The sequence below is a fragment of the Littorina saxatilis genome, linkage group LG5 (assembly GCF_037325665.1).
Source record: "Littorina saxatilis isolate snail1 linkage group LG5, US_GU_Lsax_2.0, whole genome shotgun sequence".
In the NCBI taxonomy this organism is placed as follows: Eukaryota; Metazoa; Mollusca; class Gastropoda; order Littorinimorpha; family Littorinidae; genus Littorina; species Littorina saxatilis.
The window spans coordinates 23738604-23759026 of record NC_090249.1 but is presented as its reverse complement, the minus strand read 5'-3'; the positions used below and the strand labels follow the sequence as shown (position 1 = coordinate 23759026).

Here is a 20423-nt window from a genome sequence, read left to right as displayed (position 1 = left end):
GAATTTCTACCATCTTCAGGTACTCCCACCAGAACTGGAAGTTTGGATTGGCCCGCGAAGCAGCAAACGAGTCCACAAGGTCTGTGAAGCGTTTGTTGGCAAGAAGATGTACAAGTGCTGCTGTGTCATCACGAACCATCTCGTCTTCAATCTCTTGTGCGAGCTCATCATCACTGCCGTGGACGTACTGCAGCAACTGTGGTAGGAGTATTCTCCACAAGGCTTGCCAGGTCAACTTATGAGTTCGCATCCCTCAGACATAGGACTTGCTTGCCAGCACCTGTTCAGCTGTTTTCGGGCCAAGGATATTGCTCTCGACCCACAGATCCAGAAGACCAGAGCACTCCATGTGACGCCCGATGGCTTTGAGGAAGTTGAGGGACGTATGGAGACCACCGAGCCTCACTACCAGCAGATTCTGATATTCAGCTTTAGCCCATTTGAGATTTGTGTATATTGTGTTATAATTGCCACAGAAATACCATAACATCTTAAATGTTGTTGAAATTTGTACTGATTATGCCACGTTATTGATACAAACAAATGTTGACACAAAAGTTGGTAATAAATAGAGTGGTTATGTTTAAAGAATTGTCAGTTTTTGTGTGTGGGTGAGTTTTCAGGCTTGTGGCGGCCATTTTGAATATTTAATGATACAGGACAAACTAGCAAATATACACTTTGTCATACAGCAGAAATGGGAAGAGCACACCATTATTACTCACAAATGGCCTATCTCTATGTTAGGCCCCGTTTTTAAGAATAAATGGTCCAAATAGTGACCTTTGACCTTGACCTTGACCTTTGACCTAGTTGATTGTGCACCATTGATCTGAACCCCTGCTAAAATGTAATTGTTGAATCAGATGTCCAGTGTGTACAACAGATGAGCCACTGCAAATCTTGATGGCGTCCAAGTTTAAACACATCTGAAATATGGGGTCAAAATGACCTTGACCTTGTCAGAATGATGATCAATGTATATTCATTTTAATGCTGAATACCTACTGGGTAATATCACTTATTTTTAGTGATTAGTTCGCAGTAGTTTACTGCCAAAAGACAACTTAAAATGCACACATGACAAAACAGTACAAGTCAATATTGTCAAGTCTCATGTGACCTTGACTTAAGGTCAAGGTCAAATACTCTGATAAGGCAACCATTGCCTATCGGTCATCTACCAACTAGCCAAAAATTAACACTGTATCTCTAAAAACACCAAAGATATAAGCATTTGTTTGAGAATTAGTAGTCTCTTGATATCATGGCGGCCATCTTGGAAACCGTTGAATAGTAACGAATATAGGCATTTTTGACTTTGGCAACAGGCAGAAATGGATTCAGCACACCCAAATCTATAAGAAACAACCTGTTGCCATTAATTACCCACAAATGCCCGAGGGTGTTAGATTTTCTGAAATCTGTCCTAGTCTAAGGTCAGCGTCGTTAAAAGACATTCTCACTAACCGGGGTCATTCTTAGATAATTGACCTGGGGCATGCAATGTCTGGTCCACATTTTGTTTCTCTGTGCATAGTGCATGTCAGAGGCTGTGGACTGTGAATATCTAGGTTTGCTAAAAAAAATTGAGAAGTTCTCCCAAAGAACGCCACGACTTCATAATTATGCTTAATCAGTCAAATTAAATATTACCTTCATGGTTTCGCAGACTAGACTGAATAGAAGCGGTATTATTGGGGGCCCGGTAGCTCAGTTGGTAGAGCACTGGACTTGTGATCGAAAGGTCGCAGGTTCGAATTCGGGCCGGGACGGACACGGGTCAACTTTATGTGCAGACCCAGAGACGGAAGCCATGTCCCACCCCCGTGTCATCACAATGGCACGTAAAAGACCTTGGTCATTCTGCCATAAGTGCAGGTGGCTGAATACACCTAAACACGCAGACACCTGGGTAGCGCGACTCCGTTGCTGCTAGCTTTCCACTGGGAGGAAGCGACCCGAATTTCCCAGCGATGGGACAATAAAGTAATGAAAATGAAAATGAAAATGAACACACAAAAAAATATTAATGTTGTGGGTGGAAGTAAGCATTGCATTATGGGTATTCAACATTTTTGGATTGGTTATGAATCGAAGCTTCCTCGGTATTCCCCCACCATTGCCAACCATTCCTCCACATAAAATATATTCTTTCTAGTATAATAATGACGTAAAGCACCACAGGTCGTACCAGACTGTTAATTGAGATAAGTAGAGCATCCTTCCACTTGGACATACTCGTATACTAAACATCGACATTAGTTATGGACATGTAAGTGTCATGTTCGATATAAATTCAGCAAGAAAGTCATTTCTGCACAGCGGAAGGGTGCTCAAATCCTAATTTACAGGGCTTTGCGCCACCACATTATTATTCAACTGACTTCTTGCCTCACCAAAACGGATGCATGTGCGGTATCAATCAATCAATCAATCAATCAATATGAGGCTTATGTCGCGCGTATTCCGTGGGTACAGTTCTAAGCGCAGGGATTTATTTAATTTTTTTATTTTTATTTTTATGCAATCTGCCTGACATATTGTTATGTTATGGATATGTGAGTGTCAGGTTCGATATTTGTTTGTTTGTTTGTTTGCTTCATACCCAGCCGACCACGAAGGGCCATATCAGGGCGGTGCTGCTTTGACATATAACGTGTGTTACGCGTGATTGTTCTGAAAAGTGACTATTACATGATTGTTCTGAAAGTCTACTATTTATTTCATCGTAATCATGTAAGCCCTCATACGTGATTGTTCTGAAAGCTTACTAATTTACATGATTGTTCTGAAACTCTACTAAAGGTAAACTTGCTTCACCCGTGAAATGTAGTCAGACATGGAACAATATGTATACCCCTGGCCCAACGAAGTGTGTTTGAGTTGATCCGTCTTCTGTGTGCGCGACAGCTTCAGATGTGTGTTTGAGTTGATCCGTCTCTCCACTCCCTTTTTTTTTAGGTGTAGGGGGTGGGGGAGGTTTGTTCATATCAACTGACACTTTATCAAACCATTTGAATAATTCATAAACAAAATTCTGGTGGTTGCTGTGTAATAAAAAAAAACAAGTGTCACTGAAAACAGAGATGTGCTAATACATTTAGCTTTCATGTGTGTGTATGTGTGGTGTGTGTGTGTGTGCGTATGTACTCAGTGCACTGGCGTCGGAAACTGGGGGGGGGGGGGGGGCAGCTGCTGTTTCTGGGTGGGGGTGGGGCAAACATGTCTTTTTGCCCCCCCCCCCCCCCCAATATTTAGGATGACAAAAATAGTCACAGAGAGAGAGAGAGAGGAGACGGAGAGAGAGAGAGAGAGAGAGAGAGAGAGAGAGAGAGAGAGAGAGGGAGAGAGAGAGAGTGTGATGATAATTAGTTTTAACGTCCTCTTAGAACCATTTGGCCTATCTTGGGACAGGTAGAGTTAATATGCTTTATGTGGGGACAAGACACTGGACAAACATGCAAACAGAGAACACATATGATCGTGTTATATATCTGGAGGTCCTGTTGCGATATTTCAAAATGGGGATGGAAGTAATGATTGTGTACGCGGAATGTGGTTGGACTGGAGCGGTTTTGTAGGCTTATTTGCTTTTTAAGTATGTAGAATATGTTTGTATGTGTGGCTGAATAAGTTACAAAAAAAAAAAAATTGCTAAAAAATATATCAGAATGGGGAACTTAAGTTCAGGTAGGAGGGCAGTATGTGCTTAAGCCTTGTTTGATCAATTGAGTATAGCTATGCTTTGTGTTTTAGACGCTTTAGTTGTTGGGCGTGGGAGGGGGGGGGGGGGTAAGGGGTCGGTGGGAGAGAGGACTGAGGGGTGGGAAGGAGGAAAGGGGATGAGGTTTTCAGAACAGATGTCCTATTTCAGCCTTATATATTGAGAGACACAGGGTGTATGCTGGCTTCCATTGAAGCGTGCAATGTTTATCTAAAAACTCATGGGGTTTCAGTTTGTGTTCGTTGACAAGGGTGTGTAGGTTGCGGAAATCTTGTTGGAGTGATTGGCAGCGGTCAAAGAGGTGTAAAAAAGATAGCAACTGTCCACATTCACAGAGACGGGGAAAGAACTTGTAAGCGCATCCATCCGTGCGAATTCTGCGAAGTATTTTAAGGAGGGGGTTGGGGAGTGTAGGCCTGTTTTGTTTTGTTTGTCGGGGCAGAATAAGCCAACCATGGGCATTGCCTTCTGTTTTTAATTCTGTTTCCCAGTGACACCAGGCAACTTTGGCCATTTTGTGTTTTGCTTCCGTCTTTGTTAATTTTAGGTCATGAAATGCTGCTTGATCTGTGACAGCCTCTTTTGCTGCTCTGTCAGCCATATCATTGCCTCTGATCCCTGTGTGTGAGGGGATGTACATAAGGGTCAGTTCTGTCCCAGAGGCAATGATCTGGTGACAGAGGAACAATATTTCTGTCTGAAGCTCTTCCCGGTTTCTGGAACCATTTTGGAGAGCAGTCAGAGCTGATTTTGAGTCGGAGAGAATGACGACTCTTGTTGGGTGTCACGTCAAGGCGTGAAATGTAAGTTACTTGCGTTGTTGGCATTAAAAAAAGAAATAACCAAGCCCGTTTTGCATCCTTTTCCAAGTTATTATTCACATTTATATTCACTCTGTTTCCAACTTCAAGCACACTTATAACACATGCACACGCACACAACTATTAAGCGGTTAGTAAGGGTTAATGGGAATAGTTACTCAGCACCCCTGTGCTAGATCACGATATACAAGTATACACAAGGCAAGGCAGACGTCCGGCTGCAGCCTTAGCAATCAAACACACGGGGAAAAAAAACCTGCGATAGGTTGCGATCAATAATAATTCAAGGGTCTTCGCCACAGTAATCGTTCATGAAATTCACAAGAAAACAGGAAGAATGAATTGAAGATTTAAGAGAATAAAGACTGACCCTGTACATTTAATAGGGAAAACGCATGAAACAAATATTCAAAGAAAGTCTAGGGACTACTCCCTGATGCATATCTTGGGACTCCTCCCGAAGATCAAGAGTTATTGAGACGAGCCTGCGTTGTCTCAATATTTACAAGTTTTTCCTCTCTGTGGGGTAAACAACAAAAAATGACTGACACCGTCGGGCCGGGAACAAGAGAGGGGAAAAGATGGAAGACTTAGCTCTTTGTCGGCGAAGATAAGTGTTCCTTGACGGTGACGTCACGACGACGATAGACTGCCTGCAATTAAGCAGGTAAGCTGGTCCTTCCCGGAAGTGTCGACGGGGTAACTTGAAGCTCGGCTCATGCAGCGCGGTCTTCCTGAAGGTGAGGCACCAGGGTCTCGGCGTCAGTTCATGCGAGAGCGTAGTTATAGCCCCCTACGTCACCACCATCAGCGCCGGCGACAACGAGGACGGACGGCGGTGGAGACGAAGCACGGTGGAGGCGAACCCACCCGGCCTCGACGGTGCACAAATCAAGCTCCGAAGGCGGGCGGACATCCCAAGCTGAGAGTGGGACACAGTAGCGCTGCAGGATACTGCCACGGTGACAACACCGGTGACAAGGACGAGGCAACAGGTGGGTTGATGTAGAACATCAAGAAGAAAAGAAGCTGCAACACATTCGATAACCACTGAGTCCCAGAGTCGGCGAAACATATCCTTTCCCCCACTGCCCCCAGCCCTAGGTGTGTACAATAATATTACCCCCAGGAAATATTGTCTTGCGAGCTGTCAATCACCCGGCAACAATATTTACAACAACCATAAATCTTTACAATAGCCATGAATGCTATAATCAATTTCCAAAGAACGGAAAGCAGCCCAGGCTTGGCATTCTTGATTGTAATACACGTTAACGTCCCTTGATAAAATAACAGTCGTCAAACAAAGCAAAAGCTGGAGTTGTTTTGAACTTGGTTTAAACGTCACCTTGACCACTAATCGTTCTGTCCACTGACAACTGTCAACTAGTGTTAGTTCACACCAAATTTCACACGACAACTGAGACAACGACACCACAGTAGACGACAATAATTACAACCAATAACCAAACGAAACAAGACACATTCCAACAACAATTACCCCAGCGGCTCTTGGTAGTTGCCAACAAAATCTCAACACCGCCACACAGTCCAGACTCTGTCCAGCTTCTCTGCCCTCCAAACCGTGAACTCTCGCAGTTCTGTCGTACTCATACGCACGAAACAGAACCCAAGGCCTGCGCAAAAATTGCTGCAACGCAAGGTCCGCAGCTAGCGCACGAGATACGCCATCTAAGCGTGCATAATTCGCTGACAGTGTTATAGCAACTGGCACTGGGAAATCGCACGGAATGCACCCATCAACAAACACAATAATACATCGCGCCGAAAATAACGCAACATTGCCACCAAGGACAACAGTCGTCAAACACTTGCCACCACTACGTGACAAACCCCCATCCCAGAGGAAACCGCGGGTGACAGGTGACACCGAAGATGGCTATGCCAGAGTGTATGACATGGAAAAGTCTATAAAGAGATAACTGAAGCACTAGGGACATGCCGGACGGAGGATGGATGGGCCCGATGAGGTCAATCACTACCTGTTTGAAAGGAACATCCACCAGCGGCATTTTCTCGAGAGCAACCCTGCGCAAACTGCCGCGGGGAACCGTGCGCTGACACGACTCGCAAGACGCGACAAACCGGCGAACGTCGGCACACATGCCCGGCCAATAAAAATCCGACCAGATCCGGCTCAACGTGCGTCTAGCAGCTAGGTGGCCGGCCATCGGTGAAGAATGGCCTAGAGTTAAGACCTCGCTGCGGAACGGGTGAGGAACGCAAACTTGGCGGTGGAACACTCCATCAGAACCACAATACTCGCGGTACAAAACGTTGGCGCGATACATGAACCGCACACGGCCTTGACCTTGGGAGGACCACGGGTGCTGGTCGCGAGCCAAATCACGCATCCGTTTGAGAGAAGGGTCAGATTCCTGGGCATTAATCAGTTCTTGCCTAGTCTTCTGAAGACCTTGTGATTTAGGATCGAGGGGAAGATCGCCGCGGGCGTCCTTCTTAACCTGAGCACGAGTCACAGCGGCACACGAATCGCGCGGGCCGTAAGTCGGGACTTCGACAACCACACCGGAGGGAAGAGTGAAGTGATTCCCGATGAGAACAGAAGTGTTGAGATCATTCACGACATTGATCTCGATAACCCCGGAGTAATAAGGTGTCTCTACATCCACGTGGGCAATCTGAGCGACGCGACTATCCGGGCCGAACGCCCCGGTGAGATCGCGGGTCTTGCCTGTGAAACATGATTTAGGGACGATATCACGCCGAGCCAGCGATATGTTGGAACCCGTGTCTCTGAGAGCCTCGGTCTCAATGCCACAAATTTTTACCTTGACCATGTAGTTATCGCCTGCGGTAGCAGCCTGACAATCTGGACACAACCGAGAACGCAACTTTGGCACAGAACCGTCAGCGGAGATCACATGAACACATCCAAAAATCGCGGACGACTGCCCGGAACCGGTAACCGACGACTTTTCGCGAGCTATGACGTCACGAGCACGCTTGAAGCAATAATCAGCCTCGTGGCCATCCCGATTACAATAATTACAATGTTTCTTTTCCCCGGGCGGCGCATTAATGGTGGTCACCGATTCAGAATTATCCTGAGAGGCAGGAGAACTGACCTGACTCTCCCTCTCCTCAGACTTGGCAGCCTGGCGACGCTGTCTCTGCTTCTTCTTGGCACCGGAAGTGCTTACGGCACTGACAGACTCGGTCTGACGACGAGAGAACGGGTTTTTGCAATCCGGCTCGTGGGCTTCTAAATAAGCTTGGGCAGCGGCAGCCGCAGCGTCAGCCGATACGGGTGACCGCTCCTTCACAAATGCTTTGACATCAGCGGGCAGACCGTCGATAAACTGCTCAAGACGAATGAGGTCATAGAGGCTGTCAAAATCACGATTGCCTTTGGCAAGATGAAGCCAACGGTCCAAATACATCTTGCTGCGCTCCAATAACTGCTCGTATGTCTCGGAACCAACACGCTTGGCAGCGCGGAACTTCTCTCTGTACGTCTTTGCCGTGCAATGGAAAGCTTTCAAAAGAGCATCCTTTAAAACATCATAGTCATCAGCTATTTCAACTGACAACTTCGTATAAACCTCGGCAGCTTTGCCCTTGAGGTGACCACTCAACCTGAGGGCCCAAGTCGAGACCTCCCACTTCATCTGCGTAGCAATACGCTCAAACTTGGCCAGGTACGTATCCACATCATCCCCATCGTCCAAATAAGGCAACCGAATTTTGTCGGCAATAATGCCAATGTCTGATTTCTTGGACGTGACTGAGGCGGCAGCCAAAGCAACCTGGTGAGCATGCGTTTGTTCCGGGTTGGCTAAAGCGTATGAGTGGCTTTCTTCTTCCATGGCGAGTCGGCGTTTTCTCTCCTCAGCTTCTAGTTCAAAGTTACGTTTCCTCTCTTCGGCCTCAACCACAAAATCCAACAAATCACGTCCGGTAAGACCGGCCTCCTTACCTAACTGAAGGTAGTCCATGGTGGTAGGAGGATTACCTGAGGGAGTAGCAGCCAGCGGAGGAGCAGGAGCGGCAACAAAAGAGGTATCAGAAAGCGAATACTCCGAAGTATCAACTACGTCAGAGGAAGAAGAATTATCGTCGTCAGTGACTGTTTGTTCGGAATAATCAACACGTGGTAAAGAACGTAATTTCCTTGGAGACGAGTCCTTAGACATCGTCTGTGCATGACATCATGAAAACAAGACCGAAACCCGTAACGAAGAACGAGTGTGAATCAAATTGCAAAGATGAAATAGCTCGGAAACTGAGTTATGGGGTTGTTGTTGCTGACAAACTAGCCAACCATGTGTTGGAAGCCCACCAACACCCACAACAGAGGACAAGGCTATATACCACACAAGTGAACAAATAGGGACGGGAACAAGTAAAACAGAGGGTTAACAACTTATGAACTTATAAAAAAAAAAACAAGTATAAGTTAGCTTTATATGTCAACCGTGTTTTATCCCCGGCATCTCCACCAAATATGTCACGTCAAGGCGTGAAATGTAAGTTACTTGCGTTGTTGGCATTAAAAAAAGAAATAACCAAGCCCGTTTTGCATCCTTTTCCAAGTTATTATTCACATTTATATTCACTCTGTTTCCAACTTCAAGCACACTTATAACACATGCACACGCACACAACTATTAAGCGGTTAGTAAGGGTTAACGGGAATAGTTACTCAGCACCCCTGTGCTAGATCACGATATACAAGCATAAACAAGGCAAGGCAGACGTCCGGCTGCAGCCTTGGCAATCAAACACACGGGGAAAAAAAACCTGCGATAGGTTGCGATCAATAATAATTCAAGGGTCTTCGCCATAGTAATCGTTCATGAAATTCACAAGAAACAGGAAAAATCAATTGAAGATTTAAGAGAATAAAGACTGACCCTGTACATTTAATAGGGAAAACGCATGAAACAAATATTCAAAGAAAGTCTAGGGACTACTCCCTGATGCATATCTTGGGACTCCTCCCGAAGATCAAGAGTTATTGAGACGAGCCTGCGTTGTCTCAATATTTACAAGTTTTTCCTCTCTGTGGGGTAAACAACAAAAAATGACTGACACCGTCGGGCCAGGAACAAGAGAGGGGAAAAGATGGAAGACTTAGCTCTTTGTCGGCGAAGATAAGTGTTCCTTGACGGTGACGTCACGACGACGATAGACTGCCTGCAATTAAGCAGGTAAGCTGGTCCTTCCCGGAAGTGTCGACGGGGTAACTTGAAGCTCGGCTCATGCAGCGCGGTCTTCCTGAAGGTGAGGCACCAGGGTCTCGGCGTCAGTTCATGCGAGAGCGTAGTTATAGCCCCCTACGTCACCACCATCAGCGCCGGCGACAACGAGGACGGACGGCGGTGGAGACGAAGCACGGTGGAGGCGAACCCACCCGGCCTCGACGGTGCACAAATCAAGCTCCGAAGGCGGGCGGACATCCCAAGCTGAGAGTGGGACACAGTAGCGCTGCAGGATACTGCCACGGTGACAACACCGGTGACAAGGACGAGGCAACAGGTGGGTTGATGAAGAACATCAAGAAGAAAAGAAACTGCAACACATTCGATAACCACTGAGTCCCAGAGTCGGCGAAACATATCCTTTCCCCCACTGCCCCCAGCCCTAGGTGTGTACAATAATATTACCCCCAGGAAATATTGTCTTGCGAGCTGTCAATCACCCGGCAACAATATTTACAACAACCATAAATCTTTACAATAGCCATGAATGCTATAATCAATTTCCAAAGAACGGAAAGCAGCCCAGGCTTGGCATTCTTGATTGTAATACACGTTAACGTCCCTTGATAAAATAACAGTCGTCAAACAAAGCAAAAGCTGGAGTTGTTTTGAACTTGGTTTAAACGTCACCTTGACCCCTGATCGTTCTGTCCACTGACAACTGTCAACTAGTGTTAGTTCACACCAAATTTCACACGACAACTGAGACAACGACACCACAGTAGACGACAATAATTACAACCAATAACCAAACGAAACAAGACACATTCCAACAACAATTACCCCAGCGGCTCTTGGTAGTTGCCAACAAAATCTCAACACCGCCACACAGTCCAGACTCTGTCCAGCTTCTCTGCCCTCCAAACCGTGAACTCTCGCAGTTCTGTCGTACTCATACGCACGAAACAGAACCCAAGGCCTGCGCAAAAATTGCTGCAACGCAAGGTCCGCAGCTAGCGCACGAGATACGCCATCTAAGCGTGCATAATTCGCTGACAGTGTTATAGCAACTGGCACTGGGAAATCGCACGGAATGCACCCATCAACAAACACAATAATACATCGCGCCGAAAATAACGCAACATTGCCACCAAGGACAACAGTCGTCAAACACTTGCCACCACTACGTGACATTGGGGGTCGAGGGAGGTCATTGACATAGTGGCATGCTCTTAAGATGGCGTACATTTCTGCAGTGAAAATGGACACATCCTTATTGAGTTTAAATTTTTTAGTTATTTTGAGGTCAGGAATGACAAAAGCACAGCCAGTTTGGTCATCATTTAGTTTTGAGCCGTCAGTAAATATCTGTAGGTGATCTTTGTAACTGTTTGAGATTATTTCTCTTACTAGTGATGAGACAAGTACAGGGTTATCTTTTTTTGTTACACCCAGATCATGATCAGGGATGATAATGGGAGATTCCATGAACCAAAAGGGGAAGGGGTGAATGGGAATGTGGGCCATCCTACCTGGGTTTACCCCACTTTCTTGAAATATCGGTTGAACATAGTCTGCTAGTGGGATCGTTGCTTCGTATATTGTGGGTGTTTTTCTTTTTAGGTTTTGGTAAGGGGCCGAGGTAATTGTGTCGAACTCAGCAGTGAGCTCTTCGTTCACAGCATTATCAACTGTACTGGCTCTTGATACGTACTGGGCCGACTTTAGTCTTCTTTCTTCATCGAGGGGCAGCCAGCCAGCCTCTTGATACACTAGTTTGTTTATGGAGTGTTTTGGGAGATCAAAGATGATTTTGAGTGCAGCCATTTCGGCTCTTTCCAATAGTTTTAGATTCGATTTTGATGCAGCAAAAAATGCTTCTTGACCATAGGAAAAATATATAAATATCGCCACCAATACATCAGGGTACATAGAATTATAAGGGCAAGACTAAAAACAATTACTAGTGAATAAAAAGTCACAAGCAGCAAGACTGCAAGCTATTGCCAACCATTAGAATGAAAACGTAAACATTCCTCAGAAAATCCTTTTTTGTTCACGAATTTAAAAAAATAATCTATCAAGAATGTAATAGGTAAATGTACCAACGACAGGCCTTATTTGCCACAGACAATACCGGGCAAACAAAGGCAGGCATTATATGAACCATCTCTCTTCAAAGTCATTCAGCAAAACCACAAATTTCAGTATGTATACACGCATGCTTCATGGAAGTAAGATTGAATAATTCACTGCCAGGTCGAAGGGTGTGGGTCAACGAGACAAACAGCTCAACAGAAGTATAAACAAATAAAAATATAAAATCAACAAAATTTATGAAAACAGCAATGTATGTGACCCATTACATCATTTTTACATTTAGTCAAGTTTTGACTAAATGTTTTAACATAGATGGGGGAATCGAGACGAGGGTCGTGGTGTATGTGTGTGTGTGTGTGTCTGTGCGTGTGTGTAGAGCGATTCAGACTAAACTACTGGACCGATCTTTATGAAATTTGACATGAGAGTTCCTGGGTATGAAATCCCCGAACATTTTTTTCATTTTTTGGATAAATGTCTTTGATGACGTCATATCCGGCTTTTCGTGAAAGTTGAGGCGGCACTGTCACGCCCTCATTTTTCAACCAAATTGGTTGAAATTTTGGTCGGGTAATGTTCGACAAAGCCCGGACTTCGGTATTGCATTTCAGCGTGGTGGCTTAAACATTAATTAATGACTTTGGTCATTAAAAATCTGAAAATTGTAAAAAAAAAATATGTTTTTTATAAAACGATCCAAATTTACGTTTATCTTATTCTTCATCATTTGCTGATTCCAAAAACATATAAATATGTTATATTCGGATTAAAAACAAGCTCTGAAAATTAAATATATAAAAATTATTATCAAAATTAAATTGTCGAAATCAATTTAAAAACACTTTCATCTTATTCCTTGTCGGTTCCTGATTCCAAAAACATATAGATATGATATGTTTGGATTAAAAACACGCTCAGAAAGTTAAAACGAAGAGAGGTACAGAAAAGCGTGCTATCCTTCCCAGCGCAACTACTACCCCGCTCTTCTTGTCAATTTCACTGCCTATGCCGTGAGCGGTGGACTACGAGTATACGGTCTTGCTGCGTTGCATTGCGTTCAGTTTCATTCTGTGAGTTCGACAGCTACTTGACTAAATGTTGTATTTTCGCCTTACGCGACTTGTTACATATTTCAACCATCCAGTTCCCCGTTTGTGTTTTGAGACACTCCTGTGTTTACAGTCTTTTCCGGACGTAATGTGCAACTGAAGTTAGAACTTTCATGTTGATCACCTACATCACTAGTAAGCCCTAATTACATTCACGTAGGTCATTCAGGCGCCAAATTACACTACCGTTAACGCATGACTGAATTGCCCGGTGACCATGCTCGCTCATCAACGTAATTAAAGTGTGGACATTTTGACACCGGATCCAGTGACATTTGTAACAGATCGACTGGCCAGCAGCAAAAATCGGGAACGGTTTGGCTGACCACGATCAATCATCACAAAATATACGTCACTCTGTCCGTCATATGCTGAGGCGTTTTTATGACCTCCCATGTGACCCTATGCTATTTATTTAAAAGGGCTCTCTCTGCAATGTTAGTTTACCTTTCTCGATTGGACAGACAAGAAGGTAAGGCGAAGAGTTGTAGCTGATTAAGTTTAGTTTATTCCCAGTCCGGGTCTGGGTTATGCGGAGGCATTTGCCTGTTTTAACGGTGACATTCCGGAACTAATTTTCGGCAAACTTAGTTGTTTGCAGCAATGTATTAAAAAAAATGTTTTCATTCTTTAACTGTTACAGCATGATGCAAAATTACACTATAATAGGTTATATAATAAAAATAAAAACTATCTCAGATCTCACACGCTAAAAATATGACAAAAAACCAGTTCTAGAGCGACATCAATCGCAAACCATCTAGCTTCCGGTGTGTAAGGGAAGTAACTCGCTTCAACGCCATGCGATAGGGCACACAACGGTTCTTTCCCTTGGCCCATTAGCTCAGTTGGTTAGAGCATACATATCTCTGGTTAGAGCGCCGTGCTGAAAACGCGGAGGTCGTGAGTTCGACCCCCATGTGGGCCACGCAATATTTTTGATCGCAACGCAGTTTTTTTTGTCTTTCCGAGATAAGTTTTAGGTGTTCTTACTACATGTACAAACTATATTTTACTGTTTCTCAAACCCACTGTCTTTAACATTTGTTTACAGTTTCACTTGCCAATAACTTGCTGCTGATGATATCTGAATCATGTTGCTGATGATATCTGAATCATGTTCAATTAACATTAACAATGTATAATTATGCCAATTATGTTTTTCACTAATGCACCAAAACTCCATTTTCTAGACTTCTTTTTACAATCCAAGCAGTTGCTATTTTCCTAACTCAAACATTTCTCGATCAATCCAAACTATTTTTAAGCTGTGTAACATAACACATTTTCTTTCCCATTTTTTATTTTTCTATCTCGTCATTTGTTGTTGACAAATAAATATAATTATTTCCTAACTCAAACATTTCTTGGTCAATCCAAACTATTTTTAAGCTGTGCGTGTGACATAAAACAATGTACATATCGTCGTCGCCATGGCAAAATTGCGCTAATGTCAAGTGAAATGTTGTTTACCTTTACTGTACCAATTGACACTAACACAATTTTCCCATGTTTACGACAATATTTTATTTAAAATTGATTTCAGGATTTTGTTAACATAACACATTTTTTTTTCCCATTTTTAATTTTTGTATCTCGTCATTTGTTGTTGACAAATAAATATAATTATTTTCATAACTCAAACATTTCTCGATCAAACCAAACTATTTTTAAAGGCAGAGTAAGCCTCCCGTAAACCACCACAGATACGGTCAGGCTTTTACACACAGTACAAACACCATTTCATTTAAACACTCACCAATTGAGAACATCCTAGGTGCCCTCCGTAAAGAGCGAACAATTTTCAAAGAATTTATTTTTGCGTGGTTTATCTTACCCCTGAGCCATCGTGAACCCGTGTGATCCAGTTTTCCCTTTTCACAATGCAGTCGTCATAGTTGGTTATTTGAATGCGACTCGACGTGAGCTTATCTACAATAGCACGTTTTTTTTATGCACGAAACAACGGCTGTGGTTCACAAGAACTCTAGCGATGGCTTTTGACTGTTGAGAGGAACGGCGATTTGCACTGATAAACCGGCCGTCGTCTGCTACGACCCTTGCGTGACCCTGCTTCCGGGCTTTTCTTTTTTTAAACTTTCACAACTTCGAATTGTTCTGATCTTGTCTTGATGAAAAACGAATTCTTTTATGATTAGAGAATGTTTGTGTAACAAGCTGTCAATTTATTATTTAGATTTTAAAAGTTAGGTCTAGCGCAAAAACGAGGCGCCGTTGTTGTTAACGGAACAAGTCTACGAAAATAAATTCTTTGAAAATGTCTCACGCTCGACAGAAAGCAGCCAGGATGTTCCCGTTCGGTGAGCGTTCAAATGGAAGTATGCTTGTACTGTATTTAGACGCTCGGGGAGCTCTGTGATGGTTTACGGGAGGCTTACTGTGCCTTTAAGCTGTGGGTGTGACATAAAACAATCTATATATCGTCGTCGGCATGAAAAAATTGCGCTAATGTCCAATGAAACGTTTAGTTTTACTGTACCAATTGACACTCGCGCAATTTTTCCATGTTGACGGCAATATCTTACTTAAAATTGATTTCAGGATTTTGTTAACATAAACATTTTCTTTCCCGTTTTGAATTTTCTATCTCCTGATTTGTTGTTGACAATTAAATGTAATTACAATACTACCATCATTGCACTTGCCAATATCTTGTTACTGGTGCTATTATCAAAATTAACGGTGTTCAATTAACGATGTTACATTTGTTTAACAATCAGTATTACATTTATTGTTTAAATGTACTTTCTTTCACATTTTGTAGTTTTCTATCCCATGATTTGTTGTTGACAAATACATGTCATTCCATTAATCCTATCCATGTGTTGCATTGTTGTGCAAGATGACTGAGTGTGTGCATAATTCCGTTTTTTGTTCTCCTTTTTATATTTAGTCAAGTTTTGACTAAATATTTTAACATCGAGGGGGAATCGAAACGAGGGTCGTGGTGTATGTGTGTCTGTCTGTCTGTGCGTGTGTGTGTGTGTGTGTGTGTGTGTGTGTAGAGCGATTCAGACTAAACTACTGGACCGATCTTTATGAAATTTGACATGAGAGTTCCTGGGTATGAAATCCCCGAACGTTTTTTTCATTTTTTTGATAAATGTCTTTGATGACGTCATATCCGGCTTTTCGTGAAAGTTGAGGCGGCACTGTCACGCCCTCATTTTTCAACCAAATTGGTTCAAATTTTGGTCAAGTAATCTTCGACGAAGCCCGGACTTTGGTATTGCATTTCAGCTTGGTGGCTTAAAAATTAATTAATGACTTTGGTCATTAAAAATCTGAAAATTGTAAAAAAAAATAAAAATTTATAAAACGATCCAAATTTACGTTTATCTTATTCTCCATCATTTGCTGATTCCAAAAACATATAAATATGTTATATTCGGATTAAAAACAAGCTCTGAAAATTAAATATATAAAAATTATTATCAAAATTAAATTGTCGAAATCAATTTAAAAACACCTTCACCTTATTCCTTGTCGGTTCCTGATTCCAAAAACATATAGATATGATATGTTTGGATTAAAAACACGCTCAGAAAGTTAAAACAAAGAGAGGTACAGAAAAGCGTGCTATCCTTCTTAGCGCAACTACTACCCCGCTCTTCTTGTCAATTTCACTGCCTTTGCCATGAGCGGTGGACTGACGATGCTACGAGTCAGTTTCATTCTGTGAGTTCGACAGCTACTTGACTAAATATTGTATTTTCGCCTTACGCGACTTGTTCTTTTCTGTTTTGCTTTGTTTGTTGTTGTTGCAAGTTATCGATTTTATCTAGACTAGCCAAGTCTTCCTGCTTGCAGTCTTTTAGTTTCAGGGCGAAATATTGTCTTAATGTTTTGATATCGCTTCACGCGACTTGTTTCTTTATTTTTCTCGCTACTCAGCATATTAAAGAAAATATCTAGTAGGCTTACTTCTCACTCCGAACAGAAAGCTGAATACTTAGATGAGAATCATCTAGGAATCGATGGTTTCTTAAATAGTATAATTGTGACCCTCCACCACGAAATGAGTCGCATGTCAGCTCGCGCGGTTCTGCGCTAGGCTTAAATATAAGTCCGGGGAGTGTCTTGTAACAGTGTGAGGGTCACCTTAGTCACAGGCTTATAACTCAAACAGTTTTCGCTTTTTTCTAAAACGGGTTTCACCACTGGATAGAGCATAAAAAACTCTTTAGGAAAATGTAAAAATATGAAAATCATGCAAAGGTGACATGCGACTCATTTCGTGGTGGAGGGTCACAATTATTCACTACTAACAAAATTTAAGTTTGATCAAAACACAGCGCGGGAACTGTGTTGTAAACGAATAAACCTGTACACTCGGTGAAGTTAAAGATATGGTATTTAAACGGCTATTGTGAAGACTTTTTCTGGCAAATTTACTCTATGTTTAATAAGAAGTCTAAAGTGTTATATCTCTTGGTTAGATAGATTGCACACAGTCCATGCATCCAAGGATACATATGGATTTGATGGGAGTTCGTCCAGGTTTATTGTAGCCTGCAGCCATGTTGGAGTACACAATGCCAACGTGTCACGTGGTACTGTGACGTCATGTAATTATGCATACATGTACACACATAGGCCTATATGTTACATCCCCCTTTTCCAGTTAACAAATAAATTTGTTGCACATACAACTTGAACTCACAACTTAAAACTCACACACTATCAATCATTCACAAACAATGTAAATAAAGTCCCAGGTAGTAATTCCAATAAACTTCACTTGGAATGTCCATGGATTCTTCAAATAAAATAAATGTTCATTGACGTCCTTGGAAAGTCACATTATTAGTCTCTTCATGTTCTGATTGTCCATTCACCTTTTACGGTGTGACCGATTGTCCTGAAACTTGAAGATTATAACACTCATAACATTTTACACAAAATCAATTAACATTGTCCTTTGCATTCACACACATGTACATGATTTCACACATAATCTCCCATTTTCACAGGTATCCTCACAATTCTACCACTCCTGGTAGCTACGGGTGCTTTCGGAGTTTCCGCATGCATGTGGCTTGGTGCTTGTGTGGGTGTGTTGCTTGTCTGAGCTTTGCTTTTGATTGATGAGTGACTTGATTGCTTTTCGCACTGTGAGCTACTGTTTCTATCATCATTGTGATTAGTCATAGCTTGAGTTGTTTGGTTTTGTATGCCAGGAGTCTGTGACAGTGGTTTTTGCTTGCCAGGAGTCTGAGGCATAGATTTTTGCTTGCCAGTAGTTTGTGGCACTGAGTTTTGATTACCAGGAATCTGTGGCACTGAATTATTTCTCTCTGGCTGAGCAGTGTTTTTGATTGGTGTGTTTTCACTGTCTGATTTTGTGCTGACTTTTAGTAGGTCTCGCCTATTTCTCCTGTAGGTGCCAGAGTCAGTCTGTACAAGATATGATCTTGGTGTGTCTGTATGTTTTACAACTGTGGCTGGGCGCCACTTCCCTTTGTCACTGATGTACACCTTGTCATCTTTGTGTAGTGTTGGGAGTGACTTTGCTGTTTTATCATACTGTTGCTTTTGTCTGCTCTGTCTTTCTTTGAGTGTTTTCTTCACTTTGTGTGAGCCCTTGGTTTTTAGTCTGTCTGTGTTGATGTCCAGTCTTGTTCTCAGTTTTCTGTTCATGAGAATCTCTGCTGGAGATGGGAGTGTGCTACTGATAGGTGTGGTTCTGTAGTTTAGAAGCGCTAAGTAGACATCCTCCCCACTATCTTTTGCTTTTTGAAAGAGCTTCTTCAAAGTTTGTACCATCCTTTCAGCTAATCCATTTGACTGAGGATAAGTAGGGCTTGATGTTGTGTGTTTGAATTCCCATTTGCGTGCAAATTCTGCAAATTTCTCACTCGAGTATTGTGGTCCGTTGTCTGATACCACTTCTTCAGGAATTCCCTGTCTGGCAAATATGGATTTCATGTGTTTTATCACTGTTTTGCTCTTTGTGTCAGGAAGGAGTGCGTATTCAACAAACTTTGAGTGATAGTCAACTATCAGCAAGTAGTCACGGTCATTCCATGCGAACAAATCAGTCCCTACTTTTTTCCATGGTCTGTCTGGAATTTCATGACTGATCATTGGTTCTTTTTGCTGTTTGTTTCTGTGTTTGGCACACACTGAGCATGAGCTGACTATGTCTTCTATTTGTGATGACATCCCAGGCCAAAAGAAAATGACTCTTGCTCTGTTTTTGCACTTTTCCATACCCAGGTGTCCTTCATGTATTCTACCCAGCATTTCTTTTCTCATAGATTTTGGAATGAGAATTTTGTCTGCTTTGAAAATGATGCCATCGATCACACTTAGTTCTTCATTGTATTGGAAATACTGTCTGATCTCAGCGTCAACTTGGTATTTGTCTGCTGGGAAACCTTTCAGAATTTGCTCTTTCAGCTTTTTCAATTCTGGGTCTTTGTCTGTTTCTTCTCTCATTTCCTGCTTTCTGTTGTCTGCTACAGGTAAACTATTCATGAATGTGGCCACATGGATTTTCACCATTTCTTCATTTTCTGACCCTACCTGTGTGTCTGTTTTGACTGACGCTCTTGACAGTGTGTCTGCAACATACATTTCTTTGCCTGGTTTGTATGTGATGTTCAGATCATAGCGCTGTAGCCTCAACATGAATCTTTGAATCCTAGGCGGACATTTGTTCAGTGGCTTTTTCCAGATGTTCTCGATTGGTTTGTGGTCTGTTTCAACCTCACACTGCTTTCCATAGATATATTGATGGAATTTTTCACAAGCGAACACTATGGCCAACGTTTCTTTTTCGATTTGTGCATAGTTTTGTTCTGCTTGAGTGAGTGCTCGAGACGCGTAGGCTACAGGTCTGTCATCCTGCATGAGTGCACAGCCTAACCCTACTGATGATGAATCAGCTGTGATTTTCACCGGTTTGTCTGTGCTGTAGTGAGCAAGTATGGGTGCTTTAGTCAGCTGCTTTTTGACTGCTTTGAATGCTTGCTCTTGTTCATGATTCCACTGCCAGCACACTTCTTTCTTGAGCAAAGTGCGCAGTGGTGCTGTGAGCTCAGCCATATTTGAGACAAACTTTCCCAGATAATTGACCATTCCCAAAAATCTCTGGAGGTCTGCCTTTGACTGTGGTGACGGCATGTTTTGTATGGCTGCTATTTTGTCTGGATCTGGTTTAATGCCGTCTTTGCCTATGATGTGGCCAATGTATTTGATCTCTGTCTGTGCAAACTCACACTTCTTTCTTTTGAGTGTCAAGTTACGGTCATTTGCCCTTCTAAGTGCTGCATTCAGCGCTTCATCATGTTCTGTTTGGTTGCGACCCCAGATCAGAATGTCGTCGACCCAGTTGTCTACTCTTGGTATGTCACTGAACATGGCTTTGATGGTTTTGTGAAAAACCTCACTGGAACATGCCAGACCCATGGGTAGTCTTTTAAAAACGTACCGTCCGAAAGGTGTCTGCATACAA

General features: G+C 42.8%; 1 protein-coding gene across 1 annotated transcript; it reads right to left on the bottom strand.

The window, feature by feature from the left end:
* Positions 1–6389: 6389 nt before the first annotated feature.
* On the bottom strand, positions 6390–8528 carry LOC138967707 (uncharacterized). Its single transcript, XM_070340361.1, has one exon. The coding sequence runs from the start codon at positions 8526–8528 to the stop codon at positions 6390–6392; it is 2139 nt and encodes a 712-aa protein (XP_070196462.1).
* Positions 8529–20423: the final 11895 nt, after the last annotated feature.